The sequence below is a fragment of the Rhinoderma darwinii genome, chromosome 4 (genome assembly GCF_050947455.1).
Source record: "Rhinoderma darwinii isolate aRhiDar2 chromosome 4, aRhiDar2.hap1, whole genome shotgun sequence".
Lineage (NCBI taxonomy): Eukaryota > Metazoa > Chordata > Amphibia > Anura > Rhinodermatidae > Rhinoderma > Rhinoderma darwinii.
In genome coordinates this window covers 380982531-381005199 of record NC_134690.1, presented here as the reverse complement: position 1 = coordinate 381005199, position 22669 = coordinate 380982531, and the positions used below count along the sequence as shown (strand labels likewise).

Here is a 22669-nt window from a genome sequence, read left to right as displayed (position 1 = left end):
GTATTTGCTGACCCCCATCTTCCCTGACCCTTTCATAAACATTCACATTCAGCTTGGTTGAACCACCATGTTATTTCAATAGGCAGAGAGGTATAAGCAGCTGCCAGATAACTCAGGCTCCACTTATCTCTTAGGGAAACAAAGGATCAAACAGGTTAAGATCCAACACACAGGCTGTCAAGATTGTTGGCGGATGATGATCTAGATATGAAAATGTAATGTTTGCATAAATCCTGTTTCTCTAGTAAATTTCAGCGCCAGTGTAGAATGAGGAACAGAACATTTATTGCATCACCCCTGACTCTTCTCCTGAGTTCTTACGGGTTTAGTAGTTCACCATGTTCTAGTAACTGCCTGACTTACATAAATAATGGAGCCATCCCGTCTAACATATGTGCATCATATTTAGAAATTATTTTTACATCTAAATGACCTGCAGTGACTCCTTTTAATTGACCACCGTCATCGTAGGTCGTTAGCATAGGAATGAATGACCCCCCATTGATCAAACTTATAAAGCAATCGTAATCCTGTTGAAAATGTTGTGTAAACACTCACAATCTAAATAGATCCAAAGTTCGGTGCTGATTAATGTCTGAAAATATCTTCATAATTGTCAGGGCCCATCCACACGAACATGAATCTCATCCGTGTGCTGTGCGTTGAAACAATGAACAGCACACTGACACATTGATTCCAATGGGGCTATTCACACATGCGTTGTTTTTCACGCAGCGAGAGTCTGTTGTGAGAAACTCACTGCATGTCCTATAAGTCAATGGGTGCATGAAAACCACGGACAGCACACAGACGCACATCGGTGCTGTCCGTGTTTTACGCATCAATTACATTAAAAAAAACAAAACAAGTGCTTGGGAGTGCGTGAAAAATGCATGCCACTTGCATAGCACCCTGATGCATAACGCAACGCACACGGACAGATTTTTGCAAGTTTTTTACGCGCATACATCTGTCACGCTCGTGTAAATGTAGCCTATTACAGATCTCCAAATTCGAAGCCTGGGATAAAATTCTTGCTGCATTCAGTCACCACTAGAGGGAGCATGGGAGCCTACAACATATAATTATTATTACTCAGATTGGCCTTTTACTGCATTTTGGCAAAAAAAAGATCCATGCTAGCAGTTTACCTTAGACACCGTGTAAGAATTTCCTTTGCAGCTTGCTTTACTGCGCCATTAACGTCTGAACTTGGCCTAAGACTATATTTTCGCTTGTGAGTTATGAAGTTACACAACAGATATGTTTCTGCATTTGTGAGTCCTATATAGTGATCAGCGGGCTCAGTATTTTATCCATTCTTATACATTCCCTTGTTTAGTAAATAGGACAGGTTATCAGATAAGCGAGACAGGCTTATGTAGCAAAGTATGGACGGGTGCTGCATAATAATAATAAAGCAGTATGCAAACTACGATCCATCTGGTGGTGGCTGTAGGCAGAATTTTATTATTTAACGCTATATCTATGCAAAGATCCCTATCAGAAAACATGGAGCTTTTATCCCTATAAAGAAATTCAAATTAATCATCGCAAAATGTTAAACCTAAAAATTCTATGGGGTTAAAAGGGTGATATTCACTTTAAGCTGGCCGTATACATAACAACTATGGTTAACAACCTAAATGACAATATAGTAATATATATATATATATATATATATATATATACACACACAGTATATATACACTACCGTTCTAAAGTTTGGGGTCACCCAGACAATTTTGTGTTTTCCATGAAAACTCACACTTATATTTATCAAATGAGTTGCAAAATGACTAGAAAATATAGTCAAGACATTGACAAGGTTAGAAATAATGATTTTTATTTGAAATAATAATTTTCTCCTCCAAACTTTGCTTTCGTCAAAGAATGCTCCATTTGCAGCAATTACAGCATTGCAGACCTTTGGCATTCTAGCTGTTAATTTGCTGAGGTAATCGGGAGAAATTTCACCCCATGCTTCCAGAAGGCCCTCCCACAAGTTGGATTGGCTTGATGGGAACTTCTTGCATACCATACGGTCAAGCTGCTCCCACAACTGCTCTATGGGGTTGATATCTGGTGACTGCGCTGGCCACTCCATTACAGATAGAATACCAGCTGCCTGCTTCTTCCCTAAATAGTTCTTGCATAATTTGGAGGTGTGGTTTGGGTCATTGTCCTGTTGTGGGATGAAATTGGCTCCAATCAAGCGCTGTCCACAGGGTATGGCATGGAGTGATAGCCTTCCTTATTCAAAATCCCTTTTACCTTGTACAAATCTCACCCTTTACTAGCACCAAAGCAACCCCAGACCATCACATTACCTCCACCATGCTTGACAGACGGCGTCAGGCACTCTTCCAGCATCTTTTTAGTTGTTCTGCATCTCACAAATGTTCTTCTGTGTGATCCAAACACCTCAAACTTCGATTCGTCTGTCCAGAACACTTTTTTCCAATCTTCCTCTGTCCAATGTCTGTGTGCTTTTGCCCATATTAATCTTTTCCTTTTATTAGCCAGTCTCAGATATGGCTTTTTCTTTTCCACTCTGCCCTGAAGGCCAGCATCCCGGAGTCGCCTCTTCACTGTAGATGTTGACACTGGCATTTTGCGGGTACTATTTCATGAAGCTGCCAGTTGAGGACCTGTGAGGCGTCTATTTCTCAAACTAGAGACTCTAATGTACTTGTCTTGTTGCTCAGTTGTGCAGCGGGGCCTCCCACTTCTCTTTCTACTCTGGTTAGAGCCTGTTTGTGCTGTCCTCTGAAGGGAGTAGTACACACCGTTGTAGGAAATCTTCAGTTTCTTGGCAATTTCTCGCATGGAATAGCCTTCATTTCTAAGAACAAGAATAGACTGTCAAGTTTCACATGAAAGCTCTCTTTTTCTAGCCATTTTGAGAGTTTAAATCGAACCCACAAATGTAATGCTCCAGATTCTCAACTAGCTCAAAGGAAGGTCAGTTTTATAGCTCCTCTAAACAGCAAAACGGTTTACAGCAGTGCTAACATAATTGCACAAGAGTTTTCAAGTGTTTTCTAATCATCCATTAGCCTTCTAACACAGTTAGAAAACACAATGTACCATTGGAACACTGGAGTGATGGTTGCTGGAAATGGGCCTCTATACACCTATGTAGATATTGCATTAAAAACCAGACGTTTGCAGCTAGAATAGTCATTTAGCACATTAACAATATATAGAGTGTATTTCTGATTAATTTAATGTTCTCTTCATTGAAAAAAAACTGTGCTTTTCTTGCAAAAATAAGGAAATTTCTAAGTGATCCTAAACTTTTGAACGGTAGTGTATATATATATATATATATATATATATATATATATATATATATATATATCGTACCAATGTCGTACTACGTGGTAATGGAATACTTCTCATGTATGCTGCAAAATGTTTCTCAGTTGGTAAACACTATGATAGTGGCATTATCTTACCAGAGAAAAATACAAGTGGTGCAAAGATCAATATTTCCCACAATATGAATGATTTCCTCATGTTATAACACCATATTTTATAGACCGTTGTAAAGTAAAGGTTGATATGATGCGTTATGAACTTCCACTTCTACAGCAATGTGTATAGTCTCTGTATAGTCTCTCAGTGACATCCTTATGCTTTATATTCCTGTATTAGTCGTTAACCTTACCCACCTCCATTCACGGGTGCCAAAATATGGATGAACACAAGTGAAACAGGATAGACTCTGACAATTGACCCAATAAAGGAAACTATAGGAAAAATGTCACATTTATTAAGACTAGTCTTTCATACACCAGTCTAAAAAAAAAAAAAAAGGATTGCTGGTGTGAATTGTGCCAAACTAATGAAAAACTACACACCTTTTACTAAATTTGGCACATTTTGGACTGTCGTAAAAAATAAGGCAGAAAATTAAATCTAAGCCTGCTTTGAACAGTCTTAAAAGTTGTAGGCCATGCCCACTTACAGTAAACAAACCCACTTTTCTATGCACTCTTAAAAACTGGTGAAAGTTGAGAAAACTGGCAAACCTTTGTGCAAAAACTGGCATAAACTGATGAAAAAAATGTGGGCCTTTGTTCGTGCTCTGGATATAGTGGATCTAACACCAACACCCAAAAAACATCTAAACGGAATGCAGAGATCTAAGTATTTTACTGGACTGCTTCCAATGGAGCAGGACACCTAGGACTGCATTGTCATGGTCTGCCTGGTTCTCTGCTGGACCTGCCTTAGGTTTGTTAGTGCCCTGGTGCAGTACATTCTATTGATCTACTCCCTTAGAGTGCCCAAATACAATGATACAGTGCACAAATAATATTCCCCGGTTAATAATCTAGGGAGATCAGCTACATTCTGAGCATCTGTCTTTCCATAAATTCGACAACTAAGTTCGGTGGTGCAAACTCAAAGCTAATGGCGCCCACCTTTAATAGTGATAGGTTATGCTCTGTTGTAGAGAGTTAATACAGGGTTAGGCCAGAGGAATCTCCAAGACCATGGGCGTACCTATGAGGGTACCTGGCATGGCAGCTTCTATGGGGCCCAGCAACTAATGAGGCTTATCCCTATTTGGAGGTGAGGTCCAGTTAGTGATAACTGTGGATCAAGGGAAACATGAAAATTGGAAAATAAGTGCAGATCACTGGAAAACCAAGAAAAGGAGGGAAATACTCAGGGGACATACTGGAGACCAAAATAATCATAATCCTTCCATGTCCTGATGGGGTGGGCCCCATTCAGCGTTTTCAAGTGGAGGCCTATAACTATTTGTTACATCTGTGCACTAGATCTCTTTTACTTACATTAACATAGGAAAAACTGAAAGAGTTCTACTTTAACTGAGAAATAGTTGTTTGATGTGGTCTTAAAGGGTCCTGGCCATCTTGATCATAGCCGGTTTAATTGACACCTACATTGCCAGTTACACATGATCCTTTTGATACAGTTGGTAACCTCACGAATAGTATATCAGTTGCCTGGTAGAGCGACCTTCCTACACTGGCATCAACCATCATTCCTCATTTCTTCATTCTACCTTAAACAATCTTGTGATGATGGTAAAATTTAGTAGAGGAAATCTTTGTAAACAGCATTTAAGGCCTTACCGGACCAGACAACGAGGAACATAAGCCCTGCGTTGCCTCAACTGAAACAACATACTCACTGTTTATGTAACTTCTCAGATGAGAACTTCTCCACGTCTTGCGCAAAAGGTACAACAGAAGTGCTTTTTTTTTATTTTCAGAAAAGATGTTGAAATGATGTGAAACACAATGAAAAAAACTTCTTCACTAATATTAAAAAACAAATCATCAGAAAAAGTTATTAAAAGGAGGTGTCTGCTTTGGACAATAGCTTTTTTCTTAGAAGATTCCCTGACGGTAAGTTGATCACAGGGTGTCCCGTTGTTGGAACCCCTGGCAATCAGTTGTGATCTGTGAAGGAGCAATGTGAAACGTGTTTACTTTCCCTACAGCGCCACCACAGTAGAAATAAAGCATTACACAGCTCTCATTCAAATCAATTGACTGCCTGTGTAATGCAAGTACCAGGTCTTGCAGAACATGAGATGCTCTTTGTAGCTGCCCTCTGCTTTAGCTAATTCATGAGAGTCCTTAACAGCCCCCCCCCCCCCCATTAACTTTCAATTCTACTATAGCCTTTTTTCAAAATGAGTTTACTAAACCAGACAACCCCCTTAAGGCATTGTTAGTAGGTGGTCACATTAGTTATCATCCAGCTTATTCAGAACCAGATGTAATAAGAAACGAGTCAATACAATACTGGACAGTAGAAGACAAACCAAGAAAAATCTTCTAATTTATCCCTTGTGGGGGAGGATTTTTTTTATTGTGTTTCCCATGATTTCAACATACTGTCTGAAAATAATACAAATCACTTACACCATATGGACATCCCATTCTAAATCCATTGGCATTAATATGGAGTTGGTCCCCCGCTTTGTAGCTAAAACATCCTCCACTCTTCTGGAAAAGCTTTCTACAAGATTTTGTAGTGTGTCTGTGGGAATTTTTGCCCATTCATCCAGAATAGGTCAGACACTGATGTTGGACGAGAGGGCCGGGTTCGCAATCTCCATTCAAGTTCATTCCAAGAGTGTTGTATGGGGTTGAGGTCAGTATGCGGGCCAGTCAAGTTCTTCCACATCAAACTCACTAAACCATGCCTTTATGGACCTTGCCTTGTGCACTGGGGCACAGTCCTGCTGGAACAGAAAAGGCCCGAACCCCAAACTGACTTTCATGCACCGTGCGCCTCAGGACTCGGTGACCCCACTTTGTAACTTTGAATGATCACTTTCACAATACAATAATACAACTATCAGTTAATGGTGGAATATCTAGAAGGGAAGAAATTTCACAGACTGACTTGTTGCAATGGTGACGTTCTATTACAGGACCGCGCTGAAATTCAGTGAGCTATTTAAAACCCCTCTTTCTTTCACAAATGTTTGTTAAGGCGACTGCATGCCGAGGTGATGGATTTTATACACCTGTGGTAATGGGACTGAATGAAGCGCCTAAATTCAATGATTAAGAGGTGTGTCCCAATACTTTTGTTCATATAGCATATGTTGCAATTTCTATGCAAAAATGTTAGGGGTAAATGCTGTTTAATATAACAAAAAGGTAACAAGCTCAATGGGTAGTGATGACGGATTGGTGGATACAGCTGGCAATGGGTTACATGCCGTAAAATTCAACCACTTAGCCAACAGCCATTAATTCATCTGGTCCAAAAACCAAATTACTCATGGTTTTGTGCTGAATTCCTCAGGATCTTTTGTTCCTTTCTTAGTATAGTCAATATGCCGAGAGGTTCTTCATATCATATATTTATCAAAGAATTTGAAGTACCGACAGAAATAATTCTGATTATATTGTGTAAGTATGCAAACAGAAATTGGCAGAATTTTTTTTTTTGTAAGTAGAACTGTCTGACCGAATTTTTATGGAACATTATTTCAATGTCTTCAATCAGCCAAGTGCGGGGCAGTTAACTACTACTCGACTATACTTTACATGTCATTTCTCCATCTCGCATTAATAAAGCAACAGCTGTAATCTATTCCCAGTATATGCACCAGATATTAAGGAAAAACTCCAGCAGAGGCAAACATTCCCACCACCACATACACTGGTCCACATTATAAGTGTTCTTCCATTTTCCTTCATGCCACTTTTTTTTTTTTTTAAAGAAAGAATATATCGCTCCAAATTGTAAACAGGCTATTAGAGAGACACATATACAGATCTAAGGCACAGGAGAGGCTGCAGGCTGTGCTATATGCAGCAGCATGTATGTCACATGCAGTGTATAAAATCCAGGCCACTGCAGGGAGGAGAAAATATTATTTATTGGCAATAACCTTACATCATCTACTGCAAACAGGATGCAGCCTGGAAGAGATTCAATCGTAACAGAAAGATACATAGGGTTAAAAACAAAAAAATATTGTTGTCGTCCAATGCATTTCTGAATTGTTGTTATGCAGCGGCCTGGGCACATTCTGCCGGATATTTCATTACTCAGAATCCTACAAGAGACTGCAGTGAAATGAAACATTATGATTACAGGTAAAAATTCACATGGGAAACTATGGTTTGCACCAGAGTTACCCTTTAAATATTCAAAATCGCGAGACAGACACACTAAATAAAAAATATGTTGAAGAGTATGCCCAGTGTGAAAGTACTTTCCAAATATACTCGGAAAATGAATAAACAGTATTTCTCTAATACAGTAAAATTCTTTTAATCTGGCATTTGAAAATCCCGAAATTTGGATAATCCGTTCTTCCAGAACAGAGCTGAATGATACAAATGACATGATGTTGGCATATATTGTATTAGAGCTTTATTCTAGGAGGTCTTAATTGAGCCTTTCTACTCTTCTATGACAGTCCAATAATCCAGAACATGTGATAATCAGGTCCTATCAATGCCAGATTAAAAGAATCGACTGTGTATTGTTATCAGTGGATGGAATAGATCAATGCAGAGTGGAAAATTCTGAATTGTCTGTGGTTACCATGACTTCTCCTTAGTAAGCCACAAACCACCATTTGTGGCAATCCATAGCCTGTTCATGGGCTTGTAGGAAGCGAATGGGCACTGCAAATGCCCTCATGTGCCCTGCTCTATTTTCAAATTTCTAAGTTATGTTTTTCTGGAATTGTATGAATTTTAGATATTATTATTATTATTATTATTATTATTATTATTATTATTATTATTATTATATTACATTTCTTATGTGAATTTACAGTACAGATCTTGTACAACATGGCTGCCACTAGGCCATCTATAACATGTGGGCATGATAGCTATCTATAGGTGGCACTAAAGAGACAGTTTCCTTCCTTCTTCAGTAACTATTTAATGGAAACAAATGTTCCTAATTCTTTCTATGTAACCAGCCTTAACCAAATATATGACAGCACTGAAGACATGCATTCGTGTTCCGCTCCCACTCAGCAAAACGAATTGAGAGACCATTTCCCTCCAGGACTAAATCCCATTGAGAAAAAATGCTCTTTGTCAAAACCATTACTACTGCCCATCCATAAAATCCTGTGATAACCCCTGAATTTGCAGTAATCTGCCCCATCACTTGGCATCACATGTGTGCAGACTGTTCGGACTTGGGAAATGGCTTTTCAGCTCTCTGTCTAATACCCAAATGTTTAGTTGTCTTTGATTTGAACCATACTTTGGTCTTATCTGACAGCAAGTCTCTGGGAATCATCAGAGATAAATAGCTACTGGCTATCTCTGATCTAAATAGCGAGCTTATAATTTGAATCCATTATATTTACTAAACAAACCCAATTAATCTTCTGCAAAGCCGCGACTTGGAAAAGTCTGGGACAGATGATGAACCACAAAGAACATATCATGATAATACTTTGAGAAAACATTAATTTTACAGGGTTCACTGGTAAAGTGACTAACCAGTTTCATGTCAGCAGATTCTGGATGATTCTTGTTTCTAATTATGTGTTCGGGACATATTGGTATAAAAAATCCAAATAAAACAACATACCTCAAATAAAGAAACTATATATACATATATATAAATATATACATATACACACACACACACACACACACACACACACACACACACATATATATTATGTATCGACATGAGCAGGGACAGGATGTGGGAGGACAAAGTAGGCAGTCGCCTAGGGCGTCAGTGATGGGATGGGCACAATTCTTAGGATTTCAAAAACAGAGGTAAATAGATGAAGGATGGGGCCAGGAGGAGAACTGAGAGTGCCAGCGGGCCCTATTACAAATATTTGGTGGGGTTGCCAGCCAGTCCTGAATTATATCTTGCATATGTGTTGAGGGGATAGGGTGATTATGCATTATAGATAAGAATCCTAAGGATTGGTGGGGTAGGGGAGATAAGAACTATTTAAATTAATGTGTCCATCCAACAGTTATCATGCCGAACTTTAGGGATGGGGGGGTCACATTTTGACACCCACCCCAGCTTGTCCCACCTCTCTACATGAGTAAAGATCAGACAGTCCTGCCTTTCAGACTCATGCAACCTCAACTTGGGATGTAAATACTTAACCATACGTTTTTGTAGTTTTCCAAGTTCACTGTAATTCACTTAGCATCCTCTGAGCCCAAGATTGATGGTGGTCTACTCTCTTTATTGGATCCTACCCTTACCCTTATTTTCCAGATTTGACTGGAAAGAGGTTAGTCACATCTTTAACCTTCTTCCTATCACAAACGGTCTTAAAACTAGGTCTTTGGAGATTCTAGAAGTATCCTCCAGACTTTTCTGAATTTTGTAAAGTAGTGTTTCTCAACATTTAAGTACCCCCTACTCAACTAAATTACATCAAAGTACCTCCAAGGCTATGATCATCCATAGTGCTGTATATTAAAAGAACAACATGAGCACAGTTGTGAATATCCCCTACAGACATGAACTGTATAGGGGGACATCAAGGAGACCGGGCAAGTTTTTGGCCATACACATTTATTTTATGTGTATGGCCAGCTTCGGCAGGACTCAAAGCTGATTTACATACAGAACCAACATAGTACAAACTATGAATCATACAAACCAATGTCTAACAATGTCAGAAAAGTCAATGAACAGCAATTAATTATCAGCATCAAAACCAAAGTGCATAGAGGGAATCGACACCAAAGATAAACAGGCAAACACTCTACAGATGTTGCCCTGGTCATAGATAAACATTCTATAAGTAAAGATATACTGCTAGAATTTACTGCAAACAACTCATTCTGTCCCATCCATGACGACCTCAATGAAACACAAGGACTTCCGGACATGTCTCATAGAAAAAAGAAGCATAAAAGGAGATGGCAACACCCAAACAAGAACATAATGAGGCTGTAAATAAAGTAGGCAATAGCTGGCAGAGGAGACGGTCGTTACCCTGCAGTACGTGTACTAGGAAAGGTACATCAGCTACAATCAGGTGGTAATTGAGTTAGTGTTTAGTTAGCAGGTGGCCTACAGTACAGGACTGTTTCTTCTTTGTGAAGTGGGTGGAGAGACCAGATGGTCACTCATGACTTCAAGTACTGTGGAAAATGTAAAAATCTAAAATTTCTGATTTACAGGCTTTAATCTTATATGTAAAATGAGGACTACTTTATTTTATAGGAGTTGTTTCACCCTTAAACAAACTGATTTGTTGACTGTATTTTATGCGAGACATTCGACCCTTTTTCAGTAGGTCAGTCAGGGGCCACGACCTACCCGTATCATCTATATTGAAAGTGGGAATCAACATTTGAGAATGATGCTGCTGACCACTTGGCCTCCAAATTCTCCTGGGTAGCATCTCCTTATGTTCATATTTGGGTGAAGCCTGTTCAAGAAATGCCCCGGTTCTGATTGAAGGTCATAAATGGCCAAGAAATTAGCGATTTTCTATTTTAATCGCTAATGGTGACATAATCTCCACAATGTGAATTCTCAATTCAGAAAATATCAAAGCTTTGGTTTCTGACAATTTGCATTCCTCATAGGAAGAAAAGAAAACCTCTATTTGTGCAACAGCGCCATCTAGATTTGTATAACAATGAAAACAAAACATTCCTTGGTTCCCATAGAAGCTAGTTTTGGTCAGAGATGCAAATAACATTAAATAACATGAACATTGAAACACAATTTTTTTTTAAAAATGAATAGCCTGCATCGTAATGTTCATACCTGAAGATAAAAGTTTTTGTGTGCGGAGAAAACTGATGGTTAGACGCATGATGGACGCCTTGTCCAAATGTGAGCTGATGTTCTGCGGCAAAGGAAGCTGATGAGCCAACTCATAGAAAACTTCAGTCTCCTTACTTCTTCGACACCTGGCTGCATCTCGAGACTTCTCCTTCCTTCTCTCTGAACTGCTTCTGAAAAACCCAAATTAGGACTGTGTTAACTATGCTTTCAATACAGCCACAATTTAAGATAGCTTTATTGTGACAATGTGTAGAAATAACAAATTGTACAGTTTGTGTTATACAGAAGACCAAAGTAGTATTTTTAATTCTGCTGGTTGCTATTGGAAACAGTCGATGAGCTTGATGTCAGTGCCCATAACGTAGAGGGATCCTCCTTCATGAGCCAGAACATAGAGCTTTCCCATCTATACATAATTTTATTACTTTTTTTTTAGCCCTCGTCGGGGGCTTGAACCTGCGATCATTAGATCGCTTATGCCACAGACTGCAATATCACAGTATTGCAATCTATGGCAAAATCAGTGCATTGCTATTGTGAGACTGAAACAGGCAGAGCTCAATAGCAATATTCCTATAACAGGCCTGGGAGCTTCAGAAGGCTCCCAGCTGCCATAGGAACACACCGGCTCCCGCGATCTCGCCGCACGGGAGTCAGTGACCGGCCCTAAATTGAAAGTGAAAGTAAAAGCTCCTCAGATGCCGGAGGTCACATTTGATCACGGCATCTAAGGGGTTAAACGCTTGTGATCAGAGATGCCTCTGATCACAAGCGTTATCGCTGGGTCACTGCTGTGTAACACAACAGAGACCTGGCAGCTATGGCGCCCGCCATGCTTCTGAGCGTGCGCTAGTTATAAATAACCCCCTCCCGATGTAAATAGCGACGGGAGAGGGTTAACTTTTCTGGGTGTGTAATGGAAAAAGAAAAAGAAAATTCTGCCAATCTTTTTTTAATCCTAAATTGACACAGTTTACCGTGTGGTATAAATGACATAATTCATTTATTTAGTGGGTCGTTACGATTACGGCGATAACAATAGTATATATTTTTTTATGTTTTACTAATTTTGCACAATAAAAAAATAATTTTTTATTTTTTTTAAAGTATTTGCTTTTGTGTCGCCATATTCTAAGAGCCATAACTTTTCTTTTTCTGCTGACGTAGCTGTATGAGGGCTCATTTTTTGTGGGATGACTTGTAGTTTTTATTGGTACCATTTTGGGGTACATATGACATTTTCATCGCTTTTTATTGCATTTTTTGTAAGGCAGGATGAACAGAAAAGAGCAATTCTGGCACTGTTTTTATTTATTTTTTTACGACATTACAGTGCGGGTTAAATAACATAATAGTTTTATAGTTCAGGTTGTTCCGGACGCGGCGATACCAATAATGCATAGCTTTTTAACTTCATTGAACTATTTTTTTACTTTTTATTTTAGTTCCACTATGGGATTTTACTATGCGATTGTTTGATTGCTTTTATAGTACACAGGCATACAGAAGTATTGCAGTCAGTGTAAAATGGACAGGCATTCATTTCGGGCCCTGCCTCTGAACTTTGTTAGGTGCCCAGTTACCGTGGAAACCATCCGCGATTGCGTTGCAGGGGTTCAGATGGGGTGACAGAGGGAGCTTTCTCCATCTGAAACCACTTAGATGGCTCGGTCACTATTGATCGTGGTGTCTAAGATGTTAAACTGACAGAATTGGTGATAAATCTGATCTAGGACGTTAGTGCAGGAGCCCAATTGTGTTTAGACTGCCTGAAACCTGCTATAGCCGGCATAGGACACCCTTGCCGAGCCTATGACACCGTGCCATTAATGGTGGCGCTTTGCCATAAGTACCCTTAATTACCGCCGTGAAAAGGTGTAGGGGCGATCATTATGGGGGCTAATATATCTTTAAAGCGGTTTCCAACACAGTGTTCCAAAAACCCTGCATAGACATAGATTTTAAAGATGATGGGTGCCACCACTAGAGGGAGTGTAGGAGCTTACTGTATACTCTTATATACTAAACTCAATAATAACATTATATGCAGTAATCTCCTAAACTCCCTCTAGTGGTGGCAACCACCATGGTATCTTTTAAATCCATGTCTATCCAGGTAATTTGAAGATCTGTATCAGAAAAATAGAGATCGACCACTATAAAGATATATTAAGAAATCAAATCAGCATAGAATTTTGAACCTAAAAATTACATGATGATAAAAGGTGTGTATTTCCTTTAGGCCTTATTTACACGAGCGTCGCGCACCTTGGACAGTTTTTCACGGCCGAGGTGCATCTGTGCTCGGCGCTGCGGGACGCAATGTCTCGCATTCCCCATATATGAGAGTCTATGGAGGGATGCGTGAAGCGTGAAAAGATAGGACATGTCCTATTTTCCCATGGACCCTTCACACGGTCCATTGAAAAACAACGGCTGTGTGAACGGCCACATTCAATTACATAGGTTCGTGGGACGGCCGCTGTTTCAACGGCCGTCCCACGGACGTTTAACGTGCTCGTGTGAATTAGGCCTTAGAACTAAGCCAAAATTGCCCATACAGAGTAGACTCCCCCACAGAAGATCCATATAGTAACAACCCAATATGCCCTCATGCTGAGTTTCCATTCAAGAAAAAGATAAGTAATTGAATTGTATACACCCGCAGTGTCCCAATATCAACAGACACAGTTCCCTCTTAGCAGTAACCACAATCCCACCACAAGTGAGTCAGCACCAACAACTCATAACAACATCTATGGTCATAGTGAACCTGTAAAACCACTTAAATTGTCAATGTAACAATTATCAAAGTACCAACATCAAAAGAGCCACTGTTCCTCCAACACAACGTCAGTGCCACCATAATGACAACCATAATATTTGTATACAGATCTAGCCCCTAAACTAAGTCATTAATTGCTCCCACATCAATATCCATGGTGCTCCGTTATTGACATTCTTAGTATTCAAGTAATAATTGCAACAGTGCCCCCATAATGACATCCACAGTGCCCCCATAAGGTGGTATCCGTAAGTTAAAAAAAAATACAATTTAAAAAAAACCACACTTAGAATGTATGACGGCTCCTACTGGACAGCTACAGAGTGCAAGCTGTGCGGGAGACTTTCTAATGAACTGTTTCTATGTTCTTTTATCATCTCCGGCTGTTGAGATTTGAAGGCCGGCGCAATGAACTGTCTATTAATGCAATTTTTTTTGTATTAAAACTCATTTTAATAAGTATTAGCACCCGGCTGTGATAGATAGGAATGTCAATACTTAAACGTCTATTTGGCAGGTTCATTTAAACTCACAGCATGAAAAGACAACCAGCTACTAGACTATACAGCAAAGTCAGTGAAGACTCACGGACCTAGATGTCCAAGAGGAGCTAGAAATCCTAACTCAATAGCTTAGAGTGAAGAAAAGTCTATGACAGTGTTTCTCAATGTGCCTAAGCAAAGTACCTCACACTCAAAATAATCACATTAATGTGTCCCCAAGCAGGGGCGGACATACCGCATGTGCAGCCGGTGCAGCTGCACAAGGGCCCCGCGTGGGAAGGGGGCCCGTTCCTCTGCTGGCCGACTCAGTTCTCAGCTGCGCGATGCTGAGGACTGAGACAGAGGCCCGTGGACCACTGGCGTAGCTATAGGGGTCGCAGCGGTCGCAATTGCGACCGGGCCCCGAAGCCAGGGGGGCCCACGGCCCCCCGCACCACATCAATAAAAAGTTACTATAGTAACTCGGGCCGCGGGCCCCTGTTACTATAGTAACATACTTTACTTACCTTCCTGGTTCCGGATCGCAGCGGAGGTCCTGACGTCAGGCGCTGTGCGCAGCGCATGACGTCACAGCGCTATGCCGCCGCGCACAGCATCGAGACTACAGAACTCCCGCCGCGGCCGAAGAGGAAGGTAAGATAGCCCTGACTGGCGGGGTCCGACTCCTGGGACCCGCCAATCAGCTGTTTTGAAGGGGCCGCAGCACTCGTACGAGAGCTGCTCCCCTTCATTCCTGTCACTTCATTCCGGTCACACTGTGAATCGGTTTCGGCGATTCACAGTGTGGGCGAGTAGTGAAATGAAGGGGAAGCAGCTCTCGTACGAGTGCTGCGGCCCCTTCAAAACAGCTGATTTGCGGGTCCCGGGCGACACATCAGCTATTGATGGCCTATCCTGAGGATAGGCCATCAATGTTTAGGGACTGCACAACCCCTAAGCCTACGATGTAGCAGGCTTAGGGGGCCCATGAGACAGGATCACAGATTGTGTGATGCTGTCTGCTGGGCCCTGTATCTAAGCCAATCACATGGTAGGCTTAGATACATGGCCCATGCGTGATCCTGTCTGCTGGGCCCTGTATCTAAGCCTACCACACTGTAGGTTTAGATACAGGGCCCCAGCACACAGTAATCTTATACTGTATAAGATTACTGTCTGCTGGACCCTGTATCTAAGCCTACCTTGTGGTAGGCTTAGATACAGGGTCCCACAGACAGTATCACACATGGGCCCTGTATCTAAGCCTTAGGGTATGTGCACAGACACTAATTACGTCCGTAAGTGACGGATGTATTTCGGCCGCAAGTACCGGACCGAACACACTGCAGGGAGCCGGGCTCCTAGCGTCGTACTTATGTACGACGCTAGGAGTCCCTGCCTCGCTGTGGGACAACTGTCCTGTACTGTAATCATGTTTTCAGTACCGGACAGTTGTCCGGCAGCGAGGCAGGGACTCCTAGCGTCGTACATAACTATGATGCTAGGAGCCCGGCTCCCTGCAGTGTGTTCGGTCCGGTACTTGCGGCCGAAATACGTCCGTCAATTCCGGACGTAATTAGTGTGTGTGCACATACCCTAACACATGTGTTACTAATAATTTTTTGTGTGTTTTCTTACAGGTTCGGTCGTTGGACTACGGCGGATTCCAGGACTACTTCGATGACAGCTTTTTTTTTTATTAATAAAATGGTTAATGAGGGTTGTGTTTTTTTTTTTTATTTCAATAAAATATTTTTTCTATGTCTTTGTGGTTTTTTTTAAACTATATTACTACCGCCTTAGTAATGGCCGCCGGCTGATTGACAGCATCCATTGCTAAGGCAGGGCTTAGTGTTAGCCGGTGCAGAGGCTAACACTAACCCCCTTTATTACCCCGGTACCCACCGCCACCAGGGGTGCTGGGAAGAGCCGGGTACGATCCAGTACCTGACCATCTGTAGTGATGGTCGGCCACTGGGGTGGCCGCAGGCTGGTATTATCAGGAGGGGAAAGGCCAGATACAGTGGCCCTTCCTACCCTGGTGATGCTAGGCTGCTGCTGCTTTATTGTATCTGGCTGGTTATGAAAATGGGGGGGACGCCACGTCATTTAAAAAATAATTGGAAAGAACGATGTCGGGTCCCCCCCAATTTTCATAACCAGCCAGATACAACACAGCAGCAGCAGGCAGCATTACAAGGGTGGGAAGGGCCACTGTTTTTGGCCTTCCCCAGCCTAATACTACCAGCCTGCGGCCACCCCGGTGCCTGCCCGTCACTACAGCTGGTCGGGTACTGGTTTGTACCCGGCTCTTCCCAGTACCCCTGGTGGCGGTGGGTACCGGGGTAATAATGGGGGTTAGTGTAGACTCTGCACCGGCTAACATTAAGCCTCGCCTTAGTAATGGAGGTTGTCAATCAGCCAGCGGCCATTACTAAGGCGGTGATAATAAAGTTTAAAAAGATACAAGCACATAGAAATTTTTTTTATTGAAATAAAAACACAACCCTCATTAACCATTTTATTGAGAATAAAAAAAACGCCGTCATTGAAGTCCTCGTATCCGAAGTCCAACAACCGAACCTGTAAAAAAAACACAAACACACAAAAATAATCAGTAACACATAAAGAAGCAAAATTATTATTCTTACCTTTCCTGGGTCCAGCGCTGGAGCCGCAATGTCAGCGAGCTGGGCCCTGTATCTAATCCTATCATGTGTGATACAGTCTGCTGAGCTGTGTATCTAATCCAATCATGTATGATACTGTGCTGGGCCCTATATCTAATCCGATCATGTGTGATACTGTCTGCTGAGCCACTGTATCTAATCCTATCATGTGTGATACTGTCTGCTGAGCCACTGTATCTAATCCTATAATGTGTGGTACTGTCTGCTGAGCCACTGTATCTAATCCTATCATGTGTGATACTGTCTGCTGAGCCACTGTATCTAATCCTATCATGTGTGGTACTGTCTGCTGAGCCACTGTATCTAATCCTATCATGTGTGGTACTGTCTGCTGAGCCACTGTATCTAATCCTATCATGTGTGATACTGTCTGCTGGGCCACTGTATCTAATCCTATCATGTGTGATACTGTCTGCTGAGCTGTGTATCTAATCCTATCATGTGTGATACTGCCTTCTGAGCCACTGTATCTAATCCTATCATGTGTGATACTGTCTGCTCAGCCACTGTATCTAATCCTATCCATAGTTTATAGGGTCGTAGTGCTATAGATATGCTATGCTGTCTCCTATACACACACTTTTTTTTGGGGCGGACACATATGTATTGGGGCTATTTCCCGGACATTTTAAGCCCTGAGGGTATGTTCACACGGCAGCGTCTGTTACGGCTGAAATTACTGTGCTGTTTTCAGGAGAAAACAGCACCGTAATTTCAGCCGTAATGGCATGTGCAGGCGTCTTTTGCTGCGTCCACTACGGAAGTAATTGAAGCTGGTTTTCCATGGAGTCCATGGAAAACGGCTCCATTTACATCTGAAGAAGTGACAGGCAGTTTTTTACGCGCCGCCTTTCGACAGCGGCGCGTAAAAAAAAATGACCATCGGCACAGAACATCGTAAGACCCATTCAAATGAATGGGCAGATGTTTTCCGACGCTTTTGAGCCGCATTTTCGGATGTAATTCAATGCTAAAACGCCCAAATTACGTCCGTAAATAGTGTGTGTGTGAACCCAGCCTTAGTGACGCCCCGGCTGCTAGTGCTGCATTGTTGGGTCACTTAGGAGACCCAGCGATGCAGCTGAAAGCGGACCGTCGGCCATGAGAAGTTTGCGGGGTGGGGGGGGGGGGCCCTGGCACATTATCTGCACAGGGGCCTTTTGCAGTCTGTGTCCGCCACTGTCCCCAAGGTTATGAAGATATAATGTACTGCACTTATCAAGAGCACAGCATGAGTGATGCACAACTAACACATAAAGAGGTGTAACTAAAGCCTCTGGGCCCCAATGCAAAATCTGTAACAGGACCCCCGCCATTCATAATACTAATTCTTATGTGGAAGAGGGGCCTCTAGTACCCCTCAGGCAGCAAGGTACGACTGCTACCTCTGCACCCCTATAGCTATTGTCCTGACCACATAGTCTGGCCAATCATGTTCTGTGATTAGGCTCACACATATAGGACACTTGCCAAATAGCACAAAATCAAATTCATGCCACCATACAGGGTCAGAATGGCCCACCAGAAGATCAGGCACAGGCTCTGACGTTATAATGTTTCTCAACATTACATATACAATTAAAAAGTAGCACGCACTTCTTCTGTGTAGCTGGACAGTGGGTCCTCAGAATCATTCATTCTGGTGGGCCCAATGTACACCAGTCAACTGGCTTGGTTCTGTTTCCTTTCCATCATTTGTAGGGTGGCATAACCTATTTGCCAGTTCCTCTTCCCATTTTTGCTAATTCTGCAGTTCCCATAGAGAGGCCGAGCCCCAAGCAGGCTCATATCATTCATGGGTGGGCACCCCCTGAGGAGTGATCCCCTCTACATGAGAATGCTGTTATGGTCTAACATATACTATCAATGGATGCATATACTGTAGTTCACGAGATGCCAACTGGCTTTGTTTTATTCTTGTAAAACGTACCAAAAAAATCTGACATGTTTCATTTCATTTAGATAAGTCATCAATATCAGATTGGTGGGGGTTCGACTTCTATCTTATCAGCTGAATTGTAAGGCCGAGGTGCTCCAGTGAGCACTGCAGTTTCTTCATTGTTTAGTAGGCACAGCACCGTACAGTCGGTAGTGTCTGTGTCTGATACTGCAGTTTAGTCCCATTCACCTGAATGTGACTGGGCTGCAAACAGCTGCAGTGCCAGGCACAGCCACTATAGAATCTATGGCGCTGTGCCTGTTAAGCACTCACTGGAGCGCCACAGTGCCTTCAATCAGCCGATTGCTGGGGTGTCCGCATTCGGACCCTCATCGATCTGATATTAGTAACTTATTTTTTTGATAGGTCATCAATATCAAAGACGTGGAAAACCCCTGTAACTGCACTTTTTTTTGTATTACATTGAACTTTATAGAGCCAAATATAAACCATGTTTACTTAATTCAAGAAGAGGAAGCAAATGTTTCTTGAGGGAGGCACAACAGGAAAAGTCTGCAACTCATTGATCTGCACAGTGTGTTCTTATGAAGGCTTCAGAGGGCCATGGGCTGCAGTACAATATTATATTACCAAGGGAGCAATATATTGTAGCCAAAAATAATATGCAGTGTCATGAGAACATGCCCTGGAGATGCTGCTGGTCAGTTATGGCCGGTGTCTTTATATCTGCACATTTTCTTCTTGTCTCCTAAAGTCTTTATTTTGTGCTCCATTATGTGTAACCCAACACTTAAACGTAAAGTTGGGTAGACTTAAACCATTATAAATTCACAGGATTATACATTTGAAAAATCGTATCTAAAATAATTCACATTCCAGTAATATATATAAAAGCGGGAAAATATCGCACAGTCAATTTTAATAAGAAGATCCGATTCAATAACAATAATGACTGACGTGACCTGAGACAGCGAGAGATAGAGAGATGGAGGGAATGAGAGGACAAAAGGGATGGAGTGAAGTGGAAGTTGACAGATAAGGATGACGAAAAAGAGGAAAATGATAGGGAAGTAGAGGGACCAAGAAAGAAACAAGATATATAGAGGGATCGCAAGATAAATGTCACGAAAGAAAGATTGGGAACAATGAGTTCTGAAGATATAGATCAATTGAGATGTAGGAAAATAAAAAAGGGGCATGAGAGATGAATTTGAGAGGGCAAGTATGAAAAAAGAGAGATGAGAGGCTAAAAAAAAAAAAAAAAAAAGAGGACATGAGACAAGAGGGCAAAAAAGAGGACATAACAGATGAGATGGCATTGAAGGAGATTTCATGATGGAAGAGAAGGCAAGAACGAAAGAGGACATGAGAGGTGAGAGGGTAAAAAGAAAGAGGACATCACAGATGAGACGGCAATATATGAAAATGGCATGAGAAATAAGAGGGCAAGAAAGAAGCAGAGCTTGAGAGATCAGGGGACAAGAATGAAAGAGAACATGACAGATGAGAGGGTAAAAAGGAAGAGGACATGAGAGATGAGGGGAAAAAAGAAAGAGGAGATGACAGATAAGAGGGTAAACAGAAAGAGAACATAAGAGGTGAGAGGGTGAAAATGAGAGTGGATTGGAGAGAAGGGGATATTGTAAGGACAAGAGAGAGGACAAAAGAGAAGAGAGAGAGAATCCAAAAGGACATAGGGGGACAGAACACGAAAAGAAGAGAAAGTGCAAGAGGCACAGAGAGACAGAGGTAAAGGTCAGAGAGACAACACTACATACATAAGTCGAGGAGTAAGATTAGTGAAGGAGGGAGACGGTATTGAGATGGGAACGAGCAGTGTACCATCCGCAGAGCAATATTGTCACATACTATAGTGATATATGTGTCTTCTATACTATATATTGTATTATGTCCAGGTTATAATGGTCTCTTCTATGACTGACGCTGCCTTGGTTGGCTGTTTTTCACATTCCACGCAGCATTTTGAAAACTTCCGTGCACATTCCAGATAGTGTTTAGAATATTGCAGAAATGTTCTTTTTTCCATCTCGATCATTATTTTGAAGACAGTACAAGATATTTGTGCATTCTAAGTGCTGTTTGGACAAAGTACATGTATCTGTGTGCTCTGACATTATGCAATCCGTGTATAATGTTAACAGATCTAGGATTAAGCAAAACTCATACACAACATACACAGGTCAACCCTTAAACACGATTTGTTTCTTTAAACCTAAATAGATTTTAAAAAATCTATGGCAATACATTTCTTCATATATGTTTATAGCGGTCAGAGCTCTGTTTTTGTGATACAGAGTTCCAAATCCCCTGCAAAGACATAGGGAGAGATTTACTTAGACTGGCGCTTCATATGCCACTCTAAATATAAACGCCGCTCGTGTAAGATGTGCCTAATTTATTAAGAGGCACACGCTAGTTTCTGGCCTAAATTATAGTAAATGTAATGGGCAGCGTGTGGCCCCTCCCTTCCTTGCAAGCCCGCCCACTTTCTTGAGTTGCAGTGGTAGCAGAAAAAGCAACAAGTCACAAAATTTTGTGCAAAAAGCAAGATTTTGCGCAAAATGCGACTTTTCTACGCCAGTCTTCTGATGGTTTAATAAACTCCCCTTTTAGAATTCTGATAAAATTCTGGCAGCCTGCAGCCACCACTAGGGGGAACATAGGAGCTTACGGTATATTGCTCATTTTGATCTTAATAATAACACAGTATTCAGTAAGCTCACTCTAGTGGTGGCTGAAGGCAGCCAGAATTCCTTAATTTAATCCTATGTCAATGCAGGAAATTTGTAGCTCTGTGTCAGAAAACTGAGCTCCAACTGCTATAAAGAAATATTAAGAAATTAACCAACACAAAATGTTGGACATTAAAAGGACTTAGTGTTAAAAGGTGGATATTCTCATATATTCTGGCCTAGGAGTATCTTGTTAGAACTTTTACCATATAACAGTTTTGAACATATTATCCTTTGCAAATTGAATGCTCAGGTTTAGAAACTCCATTTTTAATAGGGGAAGGGGGTGGTCCTGCTGATGCCCAGTTTCATAGTTCCACTGCAGAGTGTCTATGATCGCTTGCGGGTCGCTGTGTAGTCCTAGCCTTATAGAGGGATCACATAGGATTAGGTTTAAAAAGCAGCTACAGAATATATTTTTTTCTTATATGCATGAATGATTTTTTTGCATTTGATATTGCTTTGGTTTAACAATTGCTGTATCACTGCAAGAATTTGAAAAAGCGAAGAGTTACCAGATAAGCAGTAGGGGGCATCACAGAACAAACGCAATAATAATATTAGTAATAATCACTACAATCATAGTTAGAAATGGACAGTCATAAAACACAGATCTATCGACAAATCCGCATCTCATGTGCCTCCTATTATGGGGACTTGTTTCATCTGCTCAGTACATGTGAGCCAAATCATAAGACCAAACTAATCATGTAAATGCTGTGGGTAAATCTCTCAGGAATGTTTGTATCCGACTAAAAGCGTTATACGGATCGCTCCTGTATTACTTCTGA

The 22669-nt window shown here is 41.4% G+C and overlaps 1 protein-coding gene across 2 annotated transcripts in view; it reads right to left on the bottom strand.

The window, feature by feature from the left end:
• Positions 1-22669, bottom strand: part of EPAS1 (endothelial PAS domain protein 1) — a 113917-nt gene that overhangs the window by 32267 nt on the left and 58981 nt on the right. For both annotated transcript variants that reach the window (XM_075863217.1, XM_075863218.1), the window contains exon 2: positions 11248-11438. In XM_075863217.1, coding sequence (XP_075719332.1) covers positions 11248-11438 — 191 coding nt within the window. The remainder of the gene's footprint in view (positions 1-11247; positions 11439-22669) is intronic.